At 37.7% G+C, this 20,124-nt stretch overlaps 1 protein-coding gene across 1 annotated transcript in view; it reads right to left on the reverse strand.

Moving 5' to 3' along the window:
• The window catches only part of LOC149828794 (golgin candidate 5-like), a 99,345-nt gene that overhangs the window by 65,244 nt on the left and 13,977 nt on the right, over positions 1–20,124 (reverse strand). The window contains exons 6-13 of the mRNA XM_090017731.1: positions 19,254–19,315; positions 19,129–19,176; positions 4,759–5,043; positions 4,625–4,684; positions 4,442–4,525; positions 4,218–4,283; positions 4,030–4,128; positions 3,736–3,954 (exon numbers count right to left, since the gene is read on the reverse strand). Of these exons, the coding sequence (XP_089873857.1) occupies positions 3,736–3,954; positions 4,030–4,128; positions 4,218–4,283; positions 4,442–4,525; positions 4,625–4,684; positions 4,759–5,043; positions 19,129–19,176; positions 19,254–19,315 (923 nt within the window). The remainder of the gene's footprint in view (positions 1–3,735; positions 3,955–4,029; positions 4,129–4,217; positions 4,284–4,441; positions 4,526–4,624; positions 4,685–4,758; positions 5,044–19,128; positions 19,177–19,253; positions 19,316–20,124) is intronic.

The raw sequence follows: 20,124 nt of genomic DNA on the forward strand, positions 1-20,124 counted from the left end.
AGAATAAATTAGGAGTTGTAGGATTAAAACTAAAAATAATGGGACATTAGAAAGATATAAAGTCAGACTAGTACCCAAAGAATTAGTCAAGAATATGGAATAAACTATGATAAGATATTTGCTTCAGTCTCTCAAATGACTACTGTTAGAACTCTTATTGTTATAGCATCAATTAAGAAATGTCTCATTTTTCAAATGGATGCGAAAAATGCATTTTTGAATGGTAATCTCAAAGAGGAAGTTTACATGGATCCCCCACCAGGATTAAGTTTAGCACATGAAAAATTTCTTCAGTTACGAAAATAGTTGTATGGACTAAAACAAGCCCCAAAGGCTTGGTATGATCGATTCAATAGTGTGATGACATAACTTGGTTTTAAATCTTATTATAGTGACAATGCATTGTTTGTTAAGTCTTCTAATGTAGGAATGGTGATATTACTTCTCTACGTTGCTGATATGATTATCATAGGAGGTGATAAGCAGGGAGTTAACCATATCAAAGATATGCTCAAAGTCAACTTTGATACAACAGACCTTGGTTATTTGGGGTATTTTCTTAAAATAGAAGTGACTTACTTACCTCATGATTACTTGTTATCACAGACTAAGTATGCAGCAGAGATCATCAAACGGTCAGGACTCTCAGATGAAAACGAGTTGATATTTCAGAGGTCATCAATGCAAAAAACAAAGAAAGATGATGGAGAACCTCTGAAGGATCCAACTCCATATAAACAAATGATTGGAGTTTTATCTTATCTTTCTATTACTCATCCTGATATTTTCCATGTTATTCATTTTGTTAATCAATTTCAGCATGCTCCTAGTACAATTCATATGAGTGTTATAATGAGAATTATTAGATATATTAGAAATTCTATTAATTATGGGTTATTTCTTTCATACTCTTCCCCATTAGAAATTATTGCATACTCTGATTCTGATTGGAGAGGGGATGTGAATGATAGATGCTCAACCACTGATTCTTGCATTTTTGCAGGTGGTTCTCTAATTTCATGGAGATACAAGCAACAACAAAAGGTGTTCCTCTCTTCCACTGAAGCAGAGTATTGTGCCATGACGACAACTACTTATAAATTAGTATGGTTGATACAATTGTTAGAAGACTTGGAAATTGACATTGCAGAACCCTCAAGATTATGTTGTGACAACAAGAGCGCAGTATACATTACAAACAATCATACATTCCATAAAAGGACCAAATACATTAAAATGAATTGCCACTACATTTGTGAGGAATTTCTGAAGAAAACCATCACGTTGCCATATGTTTCATCTGAGTATCAACGGGCGGACTTCTTCACTAAAGCGCTCTCGTCACCCAGATTTCACTTTCTACTTGGCAAATTCTCGGTTGTTACACCGTGAGTTTGAGGGAGGGTATTAAGATTGTGTATGTATATATATATATATATATATATATATATATATATATATATATATATATATATATATATGTGTGTGTGTGTGTGTGTGTGTGTGTGTGTGTGTGTGTTTATGTATATATTAATATATATGTATGTATACCGAAATACCCATTAGGGGTATTTCGATCATTTTACTTTGTAATAGTGGTCAGCCCATTAGGGGCTAACTGTGTAATTTTTATATTTTATATTTGTGTTATTTTTTAACTCTTTATGAGCTGGTTTACTTGAAAGGGACAGCTCCAATTAATTGTTGGAGTTGCTCCCAATGGTGTGAACGTTGGGAGCCAGCCCAACAGCTAGTTGGGCTGCCCCATTCTCCCTCTCTCTTGTAATAAATAGGGATTCTCTCCTTGTAATTCTGAGAAAGCATTTGGTAATACAAAAGCATTTATATTTTATTCTTTTGGTCCTTGTGTGGGTGGTGTGGATTAATTCATAAGTGGTTCTTTGTGGGTTGGTTGTGTTCTTGTAAGGCCACAAGAGGCTCTCATTTGCTTTTGTTCTTGTTTTACTACATACGTAAAAGGACAATATATATTGTCCTTTTACATACATATGCATATATATATATACATACATATATATGTATACTTCTGTTTTATGTAAACTGAAATAACCATCAAGGGTATTTCAGTCATTTTCCCTTGTAATAGGTGTCACTCCCTGCCTTACTTCCTCCTCGTATTTTTGTAATGCTTTTTAAAGCATTTTCTAAGTGAAAGGCCATATTTTTTATGACTTGTGCTTGCCCATAGTGGCTTTTGTTGTTTTATTTTGATTGTGTTTCACTTGATTGTATTGTCCCTTTGGTGGACTAAGTGCTTCTGCACTCTTTTGTTTGTTGTTTATCCTTATTGGGTTGTCCATTGTACTTCTGCTCTTTTGATTACAATAGTTGCATACATGATTTAGCCAATAAGACCCTGTAGATGTGTTTGTCATGGTTTGTTTAATAAGAAACATGTTCATATCTAATTGTTTTTGTAAAATCAATTTTCCATTGTGAATGTGTCCTGCATCATAGGCCACTGATTTTTAGATTTCCTTAAAAACCTGTATACACATGCAAACTTCTTAATGATAGTTGAAGCTGTTAAAGCATAAATATCACAACCCAAACGTGTCTTCTTAAAAGAATAAAAACTGATGCAGAAGGAAGAATAATACTGAATTACAGGATAATCTTTCCAAGCAATTTCCAAAGAACTAGGTGGAGACCGGTGGTGTGGTTGAAGATTGTAAAGAAATTTGAGTGTAACAATAAACCAGTGCCAATAACCCTTTAACTATATCACATGGATACTCCATTTTGACTGCTGGTCTGTATCCCTTTATATATCAGTCATATTGGAAATTTCATAAAAATGGTTGTATCCCCGTATCCGAAGTCGTATCTGTAAAAAAATAAGAATCTTTCAATCACACTCAATATGCTCACCAAAGATTCAAAAGAACACGCACAACAAGAGTCCACAAAAAGGCACACTCAATACCAAACTCACACAAGGAGTATTTCACAAGAGAGCTAAAAATAAATATTATTTTATTCATCACCATGCAAGAAGCATTATATTACAAAAGAGGGGGAACACCCCTATTTATATACAAGCAAGAGGCAAAAGGAGACTCAAAAGAGTCATTGGACTAGCTCCAACGGATGAAAATAGAACCGTTGGAGCTAGTCCAACGACTCCTTTGACTAGTCCAACTCTTGTTCTAAAAGAACTAAATAAAATAAAAATAAAATAAAGAAAATAAAATACATATACATCAATAATATATATATATAATGTATACACACACACACACACACACACATATATATATGTATATATGTATAATTTAACACTCTCCCTCAAATCATTATGTCTGTAGAAATGAGATTTGTTCAAATCACCCGGTTCTTGAGACGAACCAACCGAAGCCACCTTCTTTCCTTCCCTTTTTCTAAATCTAGGACATTGAGGTTTGGTATGCCCCGGCTCATGACAATTATAACAAATAATCTTTTTCTTGTCATACTCATTACCTTGTTTCCAATAAGGTTTGTTGTCAACCCCATTTTCTTGTTTCCAGTGAGGTGGTTTATAAGGACGCATGTAGTTTCCCGATCTAGAGACTGCTAAAACAAAGTCGTCTTCATTTTAAGATTTACATGGCAATGTTCTTTAAAGTAATTGAACAGATGTTAAGTTAATGGATACTAAGCCTTAGTTACTGAAAAGCTATTTTATCAAATTAATCATTTGTCCAAGATAATTGAAGGCACAGCAAAGTTCACCTGCTCTAAAAGTTCTCTGCGTTCAGCTTCTTGAAGCAATTGATGTTTATGTTTACTTCGAAGCTCCTTTATTTCATCTTCAAGCTGCTTGGCCCGGCCTTCATGAGTGGCAGCAGCTTCTTGTAGTGCTAGGTATTCCTGCCTGTTTTCAGATGCTCTCTGCCTTTCTTTCTCAAGTGAACGTGTCAGCTGAGACTGTTCAGTTCTAAGACATGAAACCTGAAAGATACAGATTACCTGTGTCAGAGACTTTTTCCACAATAATCAACAACATATTACCAAAAGCATAATAACCTGCGCTTCTAAAACAGCCATGCGGGATAATGACTGAGAAAGACGTTCATTCTTAGAACGCTCTCTTTCTTCAGCTGCTGCAGCTTTAGCCTCTGCCTCCTGTCAATAGAAATCATTCTTTCGCGGAATTGAAAAAAGAAGCATTATATCATAGTTAAGAAATAAGGCAGAGTAAAAGAACTTCAAACCTGAAGACGAGCATCTAGGGTTCTCTCTACACCAGCCCAGGCCTCAGCCCGTCTAGCTGTTGTTTCCTGTTTGTAAAATAAGTGCAGAAGTTAAACCAGAGAATATTCATGGAAAATAAACATCTACAAATATAACTGGGAATTTCATGCCCACTAGTTCAAAACAACCATGAGAACTGACAAGCACAGAACAAAATAAAAACAGCTTTATCACAAAATATTACCTGCATAGCTTCAATCTGCCTTAAGAGTGGCCTGGTGGACTCAGGCACTTGCATTATCAACTCTTCACATCGCCGCTCACTTGCCTGGAATTCAAGTCACGATGATGTGCAAGGAGGTCATGTGGAAAAATTGACAGGATATTGTTGAAGATTAGGTAGTAAGCTTGTGGATAGGTTGGTTACTTGATAGCGTTTCTGAAGATCATCAATGTCCCTGCGAAGCATATCCTCACGAAAAACAGCCTGCATAATTTAATTAGAAAGAGAATCAGACTTTACCGGATCTAGAAGTCAAGACCTGAGGGTTAAAAATGTACCTGATGCTCTGTTCTGCTTAGAGTTTGTCGTAGTTCTTCAATTGTTTGCACCAATGTAGCTTCACGTTCTCCAGAATCTCGTAGACGAAGCTCAAGTTCAGCTCTGGCCTCATTATTTGCACGTGATTCTGCCAAGGCCTCTGCTTCCTTGGCTGCATTAAGAGCATTAGTATAAAATTCCTTTTGCGCAGCCAGTTCTGCTTGACTCCTCTCAATTGTCTCTTGCAGCAATTTTTCTGTAGCAGATTTGTCTCTTTTTATGCTCTCTACTTTTGCTTCTTCTACCTAGAAATCAGAATCTGATAAACTAAGCCATGCTTACAACTTTGATCAACAAAGACACTGTAACAGAAAGTGCAAAAAAAAAAAGAAAAGAAAATCGCACTCAAAACAATCTCCAAGTTTAATCTCTATGGATTAGATGAAAACTTTATACAGCACCTTTGTGAAAAAGGTGAAAAGTGTTTTGGGTCTGGATCATGTACCAGACCCGACCCGACCCACAATGTAAACTTAAGTGTATTAATATAGCCATTAGGTCACAATTTCTAAAATAAGAAATCGTGACAGCCGCAGCCCCCCTCTTGTAATCTTTTCTTCGTCTCTCTCTCTCTTGTTTTCTCAATACAGGTACCAAGGTGGAATTCTAACATGGTATCAGAGCAGAGATCAGTCTAAGGGCCAAAAAAAGTTTTCGTCAGGTGCGACAATCTGAGTTTAGCACGTCTTCATCTTCTTCCTTCAGCGAGTCCCCTTCATCTTCTTTAGCCGAACCATCAAAGGCCGAGATCCTTCAGCGAGTCCTCTTCATCTTCTTCAGCTGAACCCATCAACAGCCCAATCTGAAGCCCTCATCTCTTCTAAACAGGAGTTCTGACATCCAATCGGAATTTTGAGGGTTTTTTTTTTTGCTTCTCCCCTTATCTACTCTTCTTCATTTCTCTTCTTCTTCCCTCATTCTTCTTCTCTTTCCTGAATTATTCTGTGCACCCACACCTCAAGTGGATCTGTTTCTCTCTTGGATCTGAGGCTCACGTGAATCCTGTTCACGTGATCCCAAACCGTAAAAAGGAGTGGTTGTGTTTCACGTGAATCACTGAAATCGGCTCACGTGAAACACCAGACCAATCATGATCCCTATTTCATTTTATTGATATTGCCTGTTTGACATTCCTTTAGTTTTTGTCTGTTCGATCTTCTTGTGTCCATCCTTCTCCTCGTACTTGCACATTCAAATATATGTTAACTGTATAGTTCCCTTCCTGATTCTTATTTCTGCAAATATATTTAACGTGTGAAGGTGTTTTTCACACGTCATTGAATAGCAGTTTTCACAAGTTGAACATCAGTTCTTGCATCCTCCGATTCTGACAATTTACTGTAATGAAAAGAGGCGGAAGCACCAATAGCGCAAATGTCACTCTTAAAGAGTGACCACTAAAGCCAAGAACACAATCACCAAATGTGCACACACAAAAACTCTCAAATATGGAAATGACTTAAAGTCATAAGTTGGATATTGAAGAAGAGAAGAGAGAGGGGTATAAAACCCATACATAAGAAGGAGAACACCTCCTCTATTTATAGAGGAGGGAGGCTCTAAGGAAGAGACTACAAGGGGGCTCCCTTGTAGTCGTTGGGAGCTCCAACGGTCAGAAATATGACCGTTGGGGCCCCAACGACTACAAGAGTGGGGCCCCTTGTGGTCATCCTAAAAGGAAAAAATCAACAACAACAACAACAACAACAACTACGCCTTCATCCCAAAACAATTGGGGTCAGCGATATGAACCAAAAAAGGAAAAAATAAAAAGATAAAAAGTAAAAAGGAAAAAGGAAAAAGGGAAAAAAGAAAAAGAAAAGTACATTGACAGAATTACAATAATACCCCTATCGGGTATTTCAATAAAATAGAATATGTATATATACGAATGTATATATATAAGTATATGTATATATATATATATATATATATATATATATATATATATATATATATTTTAACACGCCCCCTCAAACTTTACGGGGAGAAGACCGAAAGTTTGCTAAGGAGAAACATGAATCGTGGAGTTGGGAGCGCCTTGGTGAAGAAGTCCGCTAGTTGATGCTCTGAAGTAACATATGGTAATGAGATAGTCCCTCTGTGTTATTCGTCTCGAACATAATGGCAGTCCATTTCAATATGCTTGGTCCGCTCATGAAAGGTGTGATTACTAGCAATGTAAATCGCACTTTTGTTGTCACAGCAAAGCTTGGTGGGAGTAGAAATGGGGACGCCCATGTCAGCAAGGAGACTTCTGAGCCATACGATTTCCATAGTTGTCATTGCCATGGCCCGATATTCAGCTTCAGTGGATGACAGTGAAACCTTCTGCTGCTTCTTGCATCTCCACGAAATGAGGGATTCACCTAAAAAAATACACAGACCCGTTATTGAGATACGATCATTGGGATTTCCTCCCCAGTCAGCATCAGTAAAAGCAGTTAAGTCAAGAGAGGAGGAAGAGGATAAGAAGAGTCCTTTGGATATAGTATTTTTGATATATCTGACAATTCTCAATACGGCTGCCATATGAACCGAAGTAGGTGCATGCTGAAACTGGCTTACTGCATGAACCGCATGAGCAATATCTGGACGTGTGATGGATAGATAGGTGAGAGATCCGATTAATTGACGGTAGGGGGTTGCATCCTCAAGAAGAACACCATCTTCAAGTCTCAGTTTTGTATTAATGACTTCAGGAGTCTCAACTTTCTTTTCATCAGATATTCCTGATTTGGCACAAATTTCTGCAGCTAATTTCATCTGAGATAAGATGTATCCTCGCGGGGAATAAGCCACTTCAATCCCTAAAAAATATCTCAAATAACTAAGGTCAGACATATCAAAAGTTTCTTTTAACATGGACTTTACATTATTTACTCCCTTTTTGTCATTCCCAGTAATGATCATATCATCAACATACAACAGAAGCATAATAATGGAGTCACCTGTCCTTTTAACAAAAAGAGCAGTGTCAATATAACAAGAAGAAAAACCTAAATTTATTAATACATTACTAAACCTATCATACCAAGCTTTAGGGGCTTGCTTAAGACCATATAAGGCCTTTTTTAATTTCAAGATTTTTCCATTTAAATCCATACCCGGAGGCGGTTCCATATACACTTCTTCATTTAAATTACCATTCAAAAAGGCATTTTTGACATCTAGTTGAAAGATTGGCCATTTTTTAACTGCGGCTATAGCAATAAGAGCTCGAACACTAGTCATTCGAGCAACGGGGGCAAAAGTTTCATCATAATCTACCCCATACTCTTGGGCATATCCCTTGGCTACCAACCTAGCCTTATATCTTTCCAATGAACCATCACTCTTAGTTTTCACTTTAAAAACCCATCTACATCCAATGGGTTTCTTGCCATTGGGAGGATCAATGATTTATCAAGTTTGTGCCTTTTTAAGAGCATTAAGTTCAAGTTGCATAGCATCATTCCAATGAGCATATTGCTTAGCATCATTGTAATGAGATGGTTCATGAAAAGAGTGAAGGACAAGTAGACATGCTCGAAAATTAGGCGAAAAAGAGTCATAAGAAACAAATCTATTTGGTATTTTAGAAATTCGATTTGACCTTCTTTGAGAAGTCTCTTCGATGGACTCATTTTGGGAAAATCTTTCAAGGGCACAAGGAGGATTCCTTTCATTCCTTCTAGAGTAGACTTGTATTGGTCTTGAAACATTTTCTTCTAGGTTTTGATCATCGCTTGGATGTTCAACAAGATCTTCACTAAGAGATTCATTAGAATCAATATGATCATCTTTAGGCAATAAGTCAAATAAGAATGAATAATGAATATTTTCATTTGGTTGGTGCGAAAAACCACTTTCCTCTTCAAGAAATGTGACATCTTTAGAGATATAAAGCTTGTTTTTAAGTATGTCAAAACATCGATATCCTTTTTGTTTTTCGCCATATCCCAAAAAAATGCATTCAATAGCCCTAGGGGAAAGTTTATCATTCTTGTGTGTTAAAACAAAACATTTACATCCAAAAATTCTTAGCCTTTTATAATCGGGAGACATATTGTAAAGTTTTTCAAATGGAGAAAGATTTTTCAAAGAGGACGAAGGAGTTCTATTGATAAGATATGAAGAGGTTAGAACCGCTTCGGCCCAAAAAGATTTTGGAATGTTTTTTGAGATTAACAATGTTCTTGTAGTCTCTATTATGTGCCTATGCTTTCTTTCCGCAAGGCCATTTTGTTGCGGAGTGTTGGGGCAAGAACGTTGGTGACAAATTCCATTTTCTTTCAAATAGGTTTGAAAATCATTGGACATATATTCGCCTCCCGAATCGGATCTAAGAATAGATAGATTTCCCAAAAATTGGTTTTTGACCATTGCATGAAATTCTTTAAAGAAGAAAAAAACTTCGGATTTACGACTTAGGAAGTAAATCCATGTGAATCTAGTAAAATCATCAATAAATACAACGTAATACGAAAAACCACCTTTAGACAAAATAGGGGAAGGTCCCCACACATCGGAATGGATAAGTTCAAATGGCCGAGTGGTAAAGTAACTTCTTTGTGGAAATGGAATAGCTTTAGATTTCCCAAAAATGCAATCTTTACAAGGCATGTGATTGTCTTTACAAGTATTGTTCAAAAACGGAAAAAGAGACATTTTTACAAAATTTGGATGGCCAAGTCTCTCATGCCATATTCCAATACTTTTGTCTTTTACAAGATTGCACGATGGCTTAGATGGAAGAGTCAAAAAATCCATGAAATAGAGGTCACCCCTTCTATGGCCTTGCCCAATCAGCTTCCCTGACTGGAGATCCTGCACGGTGCAATCCTTGGGTGAGAAAGAGACTTGGCATCCATGATCGGTAATTTTAGATACGGAAAAAAGGTTTAAATTTATTTTAGGAACGATTCTTACTTTAGGAACAAAAAAATTCTTAAAATTAAGAGATCCAATACTTTCAATTCTTAATGATGTACCATCGGCCGTTGAAACACAAGAAGATATAGGTTCGGAAAAAATATTTGAAAGAGAATTTTTATGAGATGTCATATGAAAAGAAGCACCGGAGTCTAGTATCCACATACCTGGAGGAGATGAAGAGTAGGCAATGGCGGCCCCGGATGTTGAAGGAGAAGCCTTGAGTAGATGTTGGAGAACTTCAGAGATATGATTTAGAGTTTCTTTGATATCTCCTTCTTTGGTGCTTTCTTCCTTCTTTGGAGAATCTTCTCCAACCGCGGCAACTTTTCCTTTAAGCTTTGGGCAAACGGGTCTTATGTGCCCCGGTTCATTACAATAATGGCATATAATCCCCTTTCTAGGTCCATAGTTATTTTTGTTAAAGTGGGGAGGTCTATATGCTTTAACATTTGATCCGGGCCTAGTAACGGCCAAAACATCATCACTCTTAATGCTCAAACCAAGCCGAGTTTCTTCTTGACATATCTCGGCAAGGGCATCTTCAATAGGTAGGGCTTTACTTCTATGGAGAAGAGATGCTCTTGTTCAAATTCCGGGCGAAGTCCATGAAGGAATTGAAAAAAGTGCTCATTTTCAATTTGTTCTCTTCTTAGCTCAATATCTTGTGGGGCAACCCACTTAGGCTCAAGAAGAGCAAGCTCATCCCAAAGGGGGGTTAGAGAGCTAAAATAGTCCCGGACACTCATGTCCATTTGTTTGGTAGAACGGATTTTCTCTTGACAAAAAAATTGTCGAGCAAGATCCTTTTGGGTATACATACCCTTAAGGAAAAACCAAGCCTCATTGGCCCTTCTAAATTTGGCAATATTAGCACAATTTTTAAGATCTACATTGTTCATAAACCATGCCAAAATTTTGGCATGGTTACTTTCCCAATCCTCAATTTTGGATTGATGATCATTAATGGCTTTGATGCGCTCATCGCCATCTAAAGCCTTCTCAATCTCATTTTCAATTTTGGTGAGAACAAGAGAGGGTTCGGGAGTAGTTCCCATAACAAAACCCCAAAGTTTCTTACCTCTTAGGTGATTTTCCATAGCGGAGGCCCACATGAGGTAGTTGGACCCATTTAGCTTAAAAGAGAGCTCTACTTTAGAGTCACGTTCCATCGGCACCAAATATTCTTCTTTTCTTAAAAAAAACTTTGAGAGGCACGCGTTCCAAGATGACAAGAGAGAAGCCCAATCACCAACCGAGCTCTGATACCATGTAATGAAAAGAGGCGGAAGCACCAATAGAGCAAATGTCACTCTTAAAGAGTGACCACTAAAGCCAAGAACACAATCACCAAATGTGCACACACAAAAGCTCTCAAATATGGAAATGACTTAAAGTCATAAGTTGGATATTGAAGAAGAGAAGAGAGAGGGGTATAAAACCCATACATAAGAAGGAGAACACCTCCTCTATTTATAGAGGAGGGAGGCTCTAAGGAAGAGACTACAAGGGGGCTCCCTTGTAGTCGTTGGGTGCTCCAACGGTCAGAAATATGACCGTTGGGGCCCCAACGACTACAAGAGTGGGGCCCCTTGTGGTCATCCTAAAAGGAAAAAATAAAAAGATAAAAAGTAAAAAGCAAAAAGGAAAAAGGGAAAAAAGATAAAAAAGAAAAAGAAAAGTACATTGACAGAATTACAATAATACCCCTATCGGGTATTTCAATAAAATAGAATATGTATATATACATATATGTATACATATACTTGTATATATACGAATGTATATATATAAGTATATGTATATATATATATATATATATTAACATTTACGACCCTCTGTTCCAAAAAAAAAAAGGGTTAGAATTTTTCGTGGATACTCTTGTTGATTCTCATTCTCAATGGATTTTTATCACTCTCAATCAAACCTTTCTTCAAGTTTTCTCAACCAGCTTGTTTCTGAAAAGTTAAACACCTCAAATTTCTTGATTTGGAAGAGACAAATTATTCCTTTTATAAGGAGTCAAGGCCTCTTAGGTCACCTGGATGGAACCACTTCAGTCCCACCAGAATTTATCTCGAGAGAAGAAAAAGATGACCAAGGGGCGAGTTCAATCGTGTATGTCAAAAATGTTGAATTTCTCAATTGGGAAAGGAAAGATCAATCAGTTGTTGCATACATCACATCAACTCTGTCTCAAGAGATTCTCGTTGTCATTCCTGACAACTGTACAACGCTATAACTCTGGGAACGACTTGTTTCTCAAGCAAGGGTCATTTTTCTAAAAAGGGAATTTCAGTTGCTGAGAAAAGATTTTATGACCATCATAGAATATTTGAACAAGATAAAGATCATCACAGACCAACTTGCAGTTATAGGGTGTGCCGTTAGTGATAATGACATGGTGCAACAAACTCTGAGTGGATTGGGATCTGACTACAATATGATAGTTACATCACTATTGTGCCTTCCAGTTCTTCCTACCTTCGATGAGCTACGAGCCAAATTGATCCAGTATGAAATGACTCTAAAGGGATTCTCTGAAGAAACTCATAATCATCCAAATACTCAAGAAGTTTTGACCACAGGAGTGACTTATGATAGAGGACGGGGACGAGGAGGACAAGGAAGAAGTGGACACAAAGAACGTGGTTTGCTTCCCACTCCAAACATGTCAGCTCATGCGCAGAGACCAAGATCCATTCCTACTTGCTTCCTTTGTAACAAGAAGGGGCATATCAAGGCGAATTGTTGGCATAATCCAGAGAATAAAGGAAAGGGTCCGCAGACAGAAACCAAAAGAAAGTTCACAAATACAAGAGACAGTGGAGAGATTAAAGATTTGCTGATATCTGCCTTGTCAGAGTTAAAATTGAAGCAGAGTGATGAAGGCACATGGTTTGTCGATTCAGGGGCAGCAACTCATGTAACCGGCGATGCAGGTAAAATTTCTAACCCTATTCCTTATTTCGGAAAAAATAAGATTGTCACTAGAGACGGATCTCACCATCCTGTTTCTCATGTTGGAAAGACTGTCATTCCCATGTCACATTCCACTCTTACTCTTTCTGACGTTCTTCATGCTCCTGACATTAAGAAAAATATTGTCTCCGTCTCTTAACTTATTGATGATAATAATGCTTCAGTTGAATTCACTCCCCTCTCTATGCAGGTCAAGGACCTACGCACGAAGGAAACATTCGCTGAAGGAAAGAGACGAAGCAACACGTATGTCTTTAAAGAAGCTCCATGTCGTGAATTTCGCCCTTCTCACCTGATTTCGAAGCTTTCATCAGAGTCGTGTTCATCCTCTCCTGCTAGTGTTTTTAGTATCTCTGAATGCAATAAGTCATTCTTATGGCATAGTAGGTTAGGACATTGTGGGAGTCATTTTATTGAGAAACTTGTTTCTAATAATCTCATTCCAAAAAAAAGCCTTAATGGGGATGAGAGCAGTCATAAATGTTCCAGTTGTCTTTTATGCAAGAGCCATGTATTGCCTTTTCATTCCATTAATAAGAGAGCTTCAAAACCTTTTGAGATTATTTGTTCTGATGTGTGGGGACCTGCCCCAATTGTCTCTGGGTCTGGAAGCAGATATTATCTAATCTTTGTTGATAGTTATTCTCGATACACTTGGATATATTTCATAAAAAATAAGTCAGAAGTCTTCTCTTTGTTTCAAAGTTTTCTTTCTTTGGTCAAAAACCAATTTTCTGAGTCCATTCAGTTTTTCCAATGTGACGGAGGTGGGGAATTTTCATCCCGTGATTTTATTTCTTTTCTTCGAAATAACGGAATAGGAAGAAAGGTGTCATGTCCTCACACTCCTCAACAAAATGGGATTGCTGAACGAAAACATAGACATATCGTTGAAAGTGCCATGAGTATGCTTCATGACAGCAATCTTCCCATCAACCTATGGACTCTGAAGGGATTTTCTGAAGAAACTCATAATCATTCAAATTCTCAAGAAGTTTTTGCTACAGGAGTGACCTATGGTAGAGGACGAGGACAAGGAGGACAAGGGTGAAGTGGACACGGAGGGCGTGGTTTACTTCCCACTCCAAACACGTTTACTCATGCGCAAGCAACAAGATCCATCCCTACCTGCTTCCTTTGTAACAAAAAGGGCATATCAAGGCGAACTGTTGGCATAATCCAGAGAATAAAGGAAAGGGTCCGCAGACAGAAACCAAAAGAAAGTTCACAAATACCAGAGACAGTGGAGATATTAAAGATTTGCTGATATCTGCCTTGTCAGAGTTAAAATTGAAGCAGAGTGATGAAGGCACATGGTTTGTCGATTCAGGGGCAGCAACTCATGTAACCGGCGATGCAGGTAAAATTTCTAACCCTATTCCTTATTTCGGAAAAAATAAGATTGTCACTAGAAACGGATCTCACCATCCTGTTTCTCATGTTGGAAAGACTGTCATTCCCATGTCACATTCCACTCTTACTCTTTCTGACGTTCTTCATGCTCCTGACATTAAGAAAAATATTGTCTCCGTCTCCAAACTTATTGATGATAATAATGCTTCAGTTGAATTCACTCCCTTCTCTGTGCAGGTCAAGGACCTACGCACGAGGGAAACATTTGCTGAAGGAAAGAGACGAGACAACATGTATGTCTTTGAAGAAGCTCCATGTCATGATGTTCGCCCTGCTCACCTGATTTCGAAGCCTTCATTAGAGTCGTGTTCATCCTCTTCTGCCAGTGTTTTTAGCATCTCTGCATGTAATAAGTCATTCTTATGACATAGTCGGTTAGGACATTGTGGGAGTCATTTTATTGAGAAACTTGTTTCTAATAATCTCAATCCAAAAGAAAGTCTTAATGGGGATGAGAGTAGTCATAAATGTTCTAGTTGTCTTTCATGCAAGAGTCATGTATTGCCTTTCCATTCCATTAATAAGAGAGCTTCAAAACCTTTTGAGATTATTTGTTTTGATGTGTGGGGACCCGCCCCAATTGTCTCTGGGTCTGGAAGCATATATTATCTAATCTTTGTTTATAGTTATTCTCGATACACTTGGATATATTTAATAAAAAATAAGTCAGAAGTCTTCTCTTTGTTTCAAAATTTCCTTTCCTTGGTCAAAAATCAATTTTCTGAGTCCATTCAATTTTTTCAATGTGATGGAGGTGGGGAATTCTCATCCCGTGATTTTATTTCTTTTCTTCGAAATAACGGAATAGGAAGAAGGGTGTCTTGCCCTCACACTCCTCAACAAAATGGGATTGCTGAACGAAAACATAGACATATCGTTGAAAGTGCCATGAGTATGCTTCATGATAGCAATCTTCCCATCAACCTATGGACAAAAGTTTTTCATTATGTCGTGCATGTGATAAATAGATTGCCCATGGTCGTTCTGGAAAATAAGTCTCCTTATCACTGTCTCTTTGGAACTCATCCTAGTTATCATGATCTGCGTGTTTTTTGATGTGTTTGCTATGTGCATATTGATCGGTCCCTGATAAACAAGTTTCAGGTTGACGTTGATGAACAAAATTTTGATGACAGATCTGATGCAACGAATATACCAACTGAAGTTTATTATCCTTGGTTGAGTTCAGAACTTTTTGTTGGCTCCAATGAACCATGTTCATCAGATAGCGTGCAGCAAGAAGAAGAGATGTCTGAGAACACTGAGACATCGGGGCCATAGAATTCAGAGAAAGTACCGGGCAGATACAAAGGTATTGTCTATTCTAGACAGAGACCGACAACATCAAGCCATTCAGATCATATCTCATCCAGTAATCGGACTCCTCACACTCTTGAGGTCAGAAAATCAAGCCGCATACGACATCTCATTGACAGGTGGGTTAGCTATAACAACTTCTCCTTGGATCTTCAACTCTTTTTAATTGCTCTCAATAAGGAAGATGAGCCCACTATGTACTACCAGGTAACCACTTCTACCAAGTGGGTAGAAGCCATGAATGATGAAATGCAAGCCTTACATGAATGTGGAACCTGGGAAGTTAGTTCCCAGACCACTTGACAAAAATGTTATCGGATGTAAATGGGTCTGCAAGATAAAGTACAAGCCAGATGGAACCATTGAACGATACAAGGCAAGGCTCGTGGCAAAAGGATTCACTCAAGAAGCAGGGCAAGACTATGATGAGACTTTTAGTCCGGTTGTAAGAATGGGAACAATTCGAATTATTATTTCTTTGGCTGTTGAACATGAATGGAAGTTGAGTCAGCTTGATGTAAAAAATGCTTTCTTGCATGGGGACTTGAAGAAGGAAGTGTACATGGAGCAACCCCTTGGATATCAAGAACAAAATTGTAAAACTCATGTATGCAGGTTAAAAAGAGTTATCTATGGTCTGAAGTAAGCATCTCGCTCTTGGTTTGACAGCTTCTCACTAGAGATTCAGAAACATGGATTTTCACCTATGTCACAGGGATTCGGCTAACAGGGTGTCGCACCCGCGTCAACGCGACTCGACGCGGGTGCGGCACCGGGTGCGGTCAACCCGACCCTGGGTGCGTTGACCGCACCCAGGGTCATTTTTGTCCATTTTTTTATTCTTTTTTTTAAAATTTTTTGCCCTATGAAATGGGCTACAGAATTTAAAAAAAAAACTTTTGGGGGGGGGGGGGGGGGCTGCCCCCTATAACCCCCCGCCAGGGAGACCCGCACCGGGGGGAGCCCCCGGACCCCCCTTCCTGCAAGGGCAAAAACAATGAATCAGGCTCCACAACTCATCACTTTCATCTTTGGGGACAACCATATAAGATAAAAAAATGGTAAAAAGCAAGTTGGGCACACATTTAGATATACATCTAAAAAAAATCAATGCCTCTGCAAACATAAAACAAAAGGCTTCTCATGAAGAGGGATCAGTCTAGGAAGTTAATAAGTGTGTTGACTTCCATAGCCATCTGTAGGTGTCAACACATGACCATAAAATACACCCTTGAAGTTTAAAAATGAGTTGGCGGTTCCATGCATTAATGGACACCAGTAGCTATTTTTGCAATTTTGTGTAAAAATAAGTTACACACTTATTAGTTGTGCATTCAAAATGCACAATTATTAATATGTTTTCCTAATAAAAATTACTAAAATGTCCATAATTGTGACAATTAATACACCTAATCACCATATCAATTTTTAAATTTGTTAGGGGCATAAAATTGTGGTGAACGTGCTAACATGCATAAATGTCATGGACCTTAACAGCTACCATACATTCATACATATACACTATACATGATATATATATATATATATATGTATATATATATATATATTTTACATTTTTGCCCCTGCCGCACTCGAGTTTTTTGGAAGTGTCGAATCCCCGCACCCGCACCCATGTAGCATAGATTTTCACGTTCTATGTTGGACCACTCATTGTTTATTTTCAGAAGTCAGACTATGACCACTCTGTTATTAATTTATGTTAATAATATTGTTATCACAGGAAACTCTGCGGCCCACATCCAAGAAGTAAAAGACTTACTAGGTCAGAGGTTCAAAATGAAAGATCTTAGAGCTCTGCGCTATTTTCTTGGTGTAGAAGTTGATAATTAGGCTCATGGCTTGGCACTCACTCAGCACAAGTACACCGTAGATGTTCTCAGCAAGGCAGGCATGAAAGACTGCAAACCTCTGGGAACTCTGAGTGTACTTCATCAAAAACTTAGCGCTCATGATGAAAATCTGTGTGATGACCCCACCAGGGGTCGAAGCATAATAGGAATATTACAGTACCTCACATTCACTAGACCTGATATTGTTTATTCAGTCAATCAAGTGTCTCAATTTATGCATTCGCCACGTACTGGACATATGGAGGCCGTCAAGAGGATCCTTAGATATCTGAAAGGGACTATTGGGGATGGATTGATATACTCACCACAGCCATATGGCAAAGATGAGCACAGACTCACTATATATTGTGATGCAGACTGGGCAGGAGACCCTGACGAACGAAGATCTACATCAGGATATTGTGCCTTCATTGAAAGAAATTTAGTCTCTTGGAGCAGTAGAAAACAAAAGGCTATCGCTAGATCAAGTACTAGGGTGAGTATAGATCTATGGTTGTTGTTACTGCCGAAGCCACATGGATCAGACATCTATTAATTGAAGTAGGAGAAAATATCTCCCACACTATCTTGCTATGTGACAACCAAAGTGCTATAAACATGTCATTCAATCCAGTACATCACAGTCGTGCTAAGCACATTGAGATTGACCAACACTCTGTGAGACAGAAAGTTGAAGAAAAAGAGATTGAGCCTGAGTTTGTCAATACTGAAAGACAAGTTGCGGACCTATTTACGAAAGGGTTAACAAAAGATCGTTTTTGGATGCTTAAAGGCAAGTTGTGCATGGTCCATAACCATGATCAACTTGAGGGGGGGTGAAAAAGGTGAAAAGTGTTTCGGGTCTGGATCATGTACCAGACCCGACCCGACCCACAATGTAAACTTAAGTGTATTAATATAGCCATTAGGTCACGATTTCTAAAATAAGAAATCGTGACAGCCGCAACCCCCCTCTTGTAATCTTTTCTTCGTCTCTCTCTCTCTCGTTTTCTCAATACAGGTACCAAGGTGGAATTCTAACACTTTGTGCACTAAGATCTTCAGTGACAAATTCACAGATTTTGTCAACCAATAGCATTAATTGAGCGGGTTCACCATTTTGCAACTCATCACCCATTCAGCTTGTTTGTAGCAATTCTTGACCTATATATATATATATATATATATATATATATATATAAAGAGAGAGAGAGAGATTGGTGTCCTCCATATTTTGAGTATGGACAAGTATGGACCGCTTCAAAAAGTCATAGTTATAGGTGTCTTTTGATTAACCTGAGACTGTAGATGAGTTTAACATCATCTATTTTTCAGAAGACATGCTTTGGATGGAATTCTTTTTTATGAAAAGCTGGTTGGTTTTAATTGCAAAGTTTTGGTGTGATATTGACCACTGAATTTTAGGTTCTTTTAGAAATCTGTCTTAACATTAGAAATTCATCTACTAGAAGTTTTTGACTAAATAAACTATAGAGATGACATTTGAAGGGTTTGATTTACAAAACATGCAATAAAACATAAAAAATAATATGGTCCATTCCAACTCCATACATACTTCAGTTAAATTAAAAAGCAGCACTTAGTAGTTTCATCAGAATGAGAATTCCAAGGACATTATAGAGCTATGTCAGTGTTCAAAATTGAAAGTGGCCCCAATTCCTAGTTTTGCAAACAAAAGCATGCCTGTTATTCCATTATATTCATCACTTGAAGATAGAGATGTTTATTTTAGAATACACCTAGGCTCTAGAACACTTGTTTGGAAAAGAACCTCACATTAATTCAACATGCATGTAATTCAAAAACAATGCATCATGCATATCACAAAGTTACCTGAATCTTAGAATTAAGCCTCTGCTTCTCTTCTTCAAATTCCCTGATCTGACACTCCATGAGAAAAATGTAAAAATTACAAAATTGGAGACAAAAAGAGATAGTAATGTTGAAACATTCCAAACCTGTGCTCTTAATTTCCTAATCTGTGCTTCTTGAGCAGCTTGCTTTTTAGAAAGCTCCTCACCTGTGTCAAACAGAAAGTACATGACATACAGGACCAAATCAAAAAGCAAAATATGGTTTTGAAAATAAAGAAATTGAAACTATCAAAAACAGCATTAAAAGTTTAGGAATTTCAAGAATCCTCTATATCCCTAGTGGCTAAACTGCTGAAGCAAGAAGAAGAGGATCAAAAGCAGAAGATGATTTACAAAAAACAGTGATTACTTAAACAGTAGGATACTACTCTTTTGCAGCCAGAATATTCATTTCAAATAACAAAGAGTGATTAATCAGGTCCAACAATGAGTTCTCCAACAAGTCTTACAAGGGCCTCTAGGAACTCCCAATAATTGTTTGAATGGCAAGTTACATTTACACAGGGATGGCAATCAATCAAATGACCAACCTTTGGGTTTGTTGCAAGGCGCAAAAAGCGCGCCTCACCTTGAGGCGAGGCCCTCTGTGCCTTGCGGCCAAAATAACAAAAAATGCATTTTCAAAACATTAAGATGCATTATTTATTATTATTTTAAAGGTTTATTTTAATAAAATGCATTTTTTAACATTAAAATAACAAAAAAATAGTTTTTATTAATTAAAAACTTCAAAAAAACGTGTCCTCATATCTTATTTTTCAAAACATTTTCAAACTTACAAGTCGAACCTGCTCAAGCGTCATCATGTCGATGACGTGACATACATTGAGATGGATGGTCATCAGCCTAAGTGAATCGGAGTCCAATCTGAATGCATGTTTGGATCTTACTTGAATGATTCAAATATGGAAATAATATGGCAGACTTGGATTGGATATTTGACGATATCAGATCC

This window comes from Nuphar pumila, chromosome 9, assembly GCF_984573655.1.
Source record: "Nuphar pumila chromosome 9, dmNupPumi1.hap1.1, whole genome shotgun sequence".
Taxonomy (NCBI): Eukaryota; Viridiplantae; Streptophyta; class Magnoliopsida; order Nymphaeales; family Nymphaeaceae; genus Nuphar; species Nuphar pumila.